We start from the raw sequence: 4,946 nt of genomic DNA on the forward strand, positions 1-4,946 counted from the left end.
TTGTTTCGTTCTGCTGTGCATGGGGTTACTATGAGTCGGTTCCGACTCGATGGCACCTGACAACAACAAACCCTGTGTGAACTGTTGCCAAAGGAGTCAAACTTTTCTCTTGGGCATTAGTTGTAACTACTGTGTTATAGCTGCAACTGAACTACAGACTAAATCCTGGGTCGAGGTCTGTGTGGCAAAATGAATTTAGGACTAGTACTGTCGCTATGGGTCGGAATCGACTCGACGACACTTAACAACAACAACAACAACTGCAGGGTGGTCCTGCTCTACCTGCTGTAGATGTGATGGACAAGAGCTAGCTGTCAGGTGCTTATTAGGGAAGTAAAGTTTAGCCGTCACCAAGACCCTCATTCCTCGTCTCCGAAACTAGAACCACTTCACCAGCTTCCCCAGACCAAACTCCATAGGCCAGGTTCTCTGTGAAGCTGAGACCAGGGCAGCTGCCAAAGTGTCGGAGCCAGGCATCCCCAGTCAAAATGAGTTTTTAAGAGAGACTGTGTACAGCAAGCCCTGGGCAGTTAAGTACCATTCCTCTCCCTGTTGGACCTTGGGTCAGGTTTCATGGAATGAGTTGAACTTGGTATAGTCAATAGATCTGATTTCTCTGGTGCTCAGACGCTCTGCTCCCCAGTGTCTTGGGAGCTTCTTTGTTCTGTAGTTTCCAATCCTTTTTTTATCCCTTTCCTTGCTCAGAAATGTCCTGCCTCATGGAGGCTCTGGAAGACAAGCGAGTGAGGTTACAGCCTGAGTGCAAAAAGCGCCTCAACGACCGCATTGAGATGTGGAGTTACGCAGCAAAGGTAATGGCCCAGAGAATCTCCTCAGGTGGTCACGTCTTTTGACAGTCTCCAGGTCTTGTCCAGACACTTGTTTCATCCTCTGGTTCTTGTTATCACCTGGTCATGAGTGTATTTGACAAATCTGGCAGTGCACCTTTTCTTTAAACCTCTTCAGCCATCCAGGAACCAGGAGCCCCATCTCCTTTTGCATCAGGGGTCATGTTTGCAAGGCATGACTCAGTCTAGTGTTTTCTGCTCCCAGTTACCCAGAGTCTGCCATTGAAAACGCAGTCACCCAAAGGAGGCATATGACTTAGGCCAACCATGCAGCTAGTTCTTGCCCAGACCTCAGGTCCATGGGAAAAGAAAGAAACTCCACCACTCCTCTCTTATAGCCTGTGTTTTTAATGTCACAGTCTTTAGAAAAAGACTGTGCATATGAGACCAGCCCACAACTAGCCTGAATCATGGAGAATAATAGAAATGATGAGACATCAGGACATTTATGAATGTGGGTGTGACCCAAACAGACTTCGGGTAGGGGGAAATTTTTCCTATAAAATTCCGCCTTGGTGAGATCATTAAGAACAATTCTCATGTATACATTGTTCTGTCATTTACTAAACATTTAATGGGTATATTACCTCATTTGAGCTGTGAAATAATCTTGCAAGGTAAGTGGAATGATGACATCCTCATTTCACAGTGGAGGAAACCGAGACTTTGGAGATTATGACTTGTCTGCAGTTCCTGGTGAAAAGGTCATATTTCTGGATCCATACTGTCTGTGTATCCCAACACTTGGGCAGACATCTCCACTTCCCTGAGCTTCAGAGAGTGGCCACAGGACTCACCTGTTCTTGCTGTCACTTGTATGCTGGAAAGTCAAGGAGAGGAAAAACCCCAGAAAGTCTCCATATGTAGACATAAGGAAAATGAGGGGAGGGAACCGTAATTGCCACAGTGGTAAGCCCCTCCTCTTTCTTCTCTCAAAGGAAAAGAGGCAACTTTGCAGTCCTGCCTGGTTAGATGAGGCAGCAAAAATGCTTAGCATTGCCTCAGACCACTTGTCTTGTGTTGGTAAAAGTAGCTATTCAGTTCCGTGTACATGAGGTGACTCTGGAAGACACTGAGCCCTCTTTGGGCCAGCCCTTCTCAGGCCCCCAAGCTAATGTAAAGCTGACTGACTCCAAAGACCAAGTTTTTGTGTACCTGAGGAACCTTTTGGCCCTGTTTCTTCCAAAGCAGGCTACTGTGACACCAGTAAGGAGGACTGAGTAGAGTGGGCTGTCAGGGTCCGGGGTGGGTGAGTTGTTTACATACAGCTCTCACTTTAAGTCATGTTTGCAAATTGTTCTTGACATGGGGAAAATGCTAACTACAAAAGGCTGACTGCAAAAAGAATTAACATCCAAATGGCCTCAACTTTTTTGTTTCTATTTAAAAAGACAATAAGCCTCTGAAGAAAAGTCAAAATATATAAGCTGTAGCCTCCTGAAGTCTTCTGGGTCTTCATCTGCAAGACCACGTACTTGCTAGGATTGCTGTGAGGATGAAATGAGTGCTCACTTGCTCTTTGTATGGGACCTGACGTACTCTTACTAGGTTAGCACACCACCCCAATGCACCCCCTGGGATCTCAGAAGCATCCTTGGGCCCTCTCAGGCTGTAGTTGTGGATGGTGGCACCTCTGTGGACATTTCTATGTCCTTATTTTTGGGTGGTAGACATAACCAGCTTTATGATCATGAAAACAAGCTGCAGCTCTGTGTTTGGCTTTCTTTGTCCTTTCCCTCCCTCATCAAAAGAAAGGACACTGGTTGGACTGGGAACTGAGGGTGGCGAGTTAGCTGGAGCACTGCCACCAGTCCAGTCCTTCTCAGAGGGTGATGTTCCATGTCCTTCCAGGTGGCACCGGCAGATGGCTTCTCTGATCTTGCCATGCAAGTGATGACATCCCCGTCCAAGAACTACATTCTCTCTGTGATCAGTGGGAGCATCTGCATCTTGTTCCTGATTGGCCTGATGTGTGGACGGATCACCAAGCGAGTGACACGAGAGCTCAAGGACAGGTAGAGCCACCTTGGCTACCAAAGGAACGACCTGTCCTGTGCCCAGTTTGTACAGCCCTCCTGTATAGTGCACCTACTCACCTCACTCTCCTAGAGGTGACACCAACACCCGTGTTAGAGCAGCAGCAGGTTTCCACTACGTTGTCCCGTCTCAGACATCACCTGTGTCCACAGTGCCCTCCGCGTTCTCAGCCACTTGTGCAGCATCAGCAGCTGGCTGCTCCTAATGTCTCTGTTGGCAAACTTTGGTTTACCTGCCTGTAGACGAGTCTCTCTCATACCAATGGAATTACCAGTACTTCCAGAACCAACTCACCTGACCTGCAACTCAACTGATTTTTTTAAAAAACCACCAAAAAAAAAAAAGAAAGCAATTTTTTTAAAGAAAGAAAAAAGTGTATATAGTAACACATCTCCAAGTTTGATTTGGGCAATGGGTTTATTTCTTCTGTGTGACTGTGTAAAGTGAAGGCAGGACTTTAGAGGGGAAGCACACCACCCAAAATGCTCTCACTAGGATCTCAGAAGCGCCCTTGGGCCATATCAGGCCGTAAACATCACCCAGCTACTCTGGGTCTTATTTTCTTCTGCTGGAAAAGTAACACCTTCAGTTCCCACCCTAGGAGAGTCACTGTTGGTCAAGACCACAAAAGCCTTGATATCTCTAGGATTTTCCTCCTCTCAGTTGAAATGCAGCATGAACAACCCAAGGCCCAGGGCAGATCGTTTGGGAAGAGGATCAAAAGTTCAAGAAGCTCATCAGTCCACTGAGCTGTACTGACAAGCTGGATTCTGATCCTCCATGTAGCAGAATCTCAGAATTCCTCCTCCAGGAAAATGCAAGACCACAGTGTGGTGGATTGAGGTAGCAGACCTCCCAGAAGTCCTCAGCTGTATGAGAGGGTGGGTGCAGGGCAGGGCAGAGCAGGAATGAGGAGCAAGGCTTCCATTCCTCTGTTTCATTTTTTAGGCCAAAACACAAGCTAGAGACAATGCATGGTCTCAGGTGTGACTGGCAGTCCCACCTGACTGTTCTGCAGCCTCAAGGCAAACTTCCAAGATAAGCTTCTCTGCCTTTACATGGAGAGGGCATGGAAAGTGATTATATTAAAAGATGGAGGGTTTTCTCTATTGTTTCCCTTTATATCCATTCGCTGTGTATACCTACTCCCTTAGGTGGTGGTTAACTGCTTTTCCAGAACCTGAGCTTTGTAGAAGCAGTATTCCTGGCCCTTCTCCCAATGTGGCAATGACAGGTTTGCGGGGGTAGGGGGGCCACAGAAAGGGAGGGAGTCCAGACCTCATGGGTCAATCCTGGCACACCTCTGATTGGGTTTGGGGCACGAGGTCACAGTGGCTGCACAAGAGGGCAGCATGTACAGTAGGAGATATATTTATATAATATATATTTGATTAACCTGGTAGATGTCCACAAAGTATTATAAATCATGTGCCTAAAACTGTCCCCATAAACCAAGGCTCATTCATGGTACCCTTCCTTCCTTCTGCTTCAACTTTGTCATTGTCCACATTTGTTGCAGTACCTAAAGCAACAGAATTGTGTTCAAATTCAAGGTGATGGGGAGGATCAGTTTGTGGATCAGCAAATCCAAATTCTTCCTTTTCTCACCTGACTAATGGACATTTGAATACTGTGGTTTTCTTCTTTTTCGCCACCTTTCCTAGAGGCAATAGGTTCCAGAAGCCAGATGTATCTCCCCTCTGTTTAGAGTAATACAAGTCACCAAGGGGAACTGCTAAGCTATTTGTCTCAGCCCGGTTCTTAGGGGGCTTCCTGACTCTCAGCAAGTGTCCTGGCATTCTTCAGTCTCATAAAACTAGCAAGTCTTGGAGTATATGCTGCAGCACCACTACTGGGCGTTATTAAGCTGCTCCAGTTATTCCCGCTCCAGGAGCTGCAGTCTGCTTAGTAGGGGCTGCTGAAGCTTTGGATTGAGAACCAGGAATGTGATCTAAATGCAGGCCTCCATCTTGACATATCTAGAACAGTTTATAGATGGGATTAGTGTTCAGCACTTTGACAAAGGTCACAGGTCCCATGCTACATCTCTGCTGTCTCCCA

General features: G+C 46.7%; 1 protein-coding gene across 1 annotated transcript in view; it reads left to right on the forward strand.

Moving 5' to 3' along the window:
* The window catches only part of GLG1 (golgi glycoprotein 1), a 168,457-nt gene extending 165,590 nt beyond the window's left edge, over positions 1-2,867 (forward strand). The window contains exons 24-25 of the mRNA XM_006860310.1: positions 706-812; positions 2,700-2,867. Of these exons, the coding sequence (XP_006860372.1) occupies positions 706-812; positions 2,700-2,867 (275 nt within the window). The remainder of the gene's footprint in view (positions 1-705; positions 813-2,699) is intronic.
* Positions 2,868-4,946: the final 2,079 nt, after the last annotated feature.

This window comes from Chrysochloris asiatica, unplaced genomic scaffold (assembly GCF_000296735.1).
Source record: "Chrysochloris asiatica unplaced genomic scaffold, ChrAsi1.0 scaffold00037, whole genome shotgun sequence".
In the NCBI taxonomy this organism is placed as follows: domain Eukaryota; kingdom Metazoa; phylum Chordata; class Mammalia; order Afrosoricida; family Chrysochloridae; genus Chrysochloris; species Chrysochloris asiatica.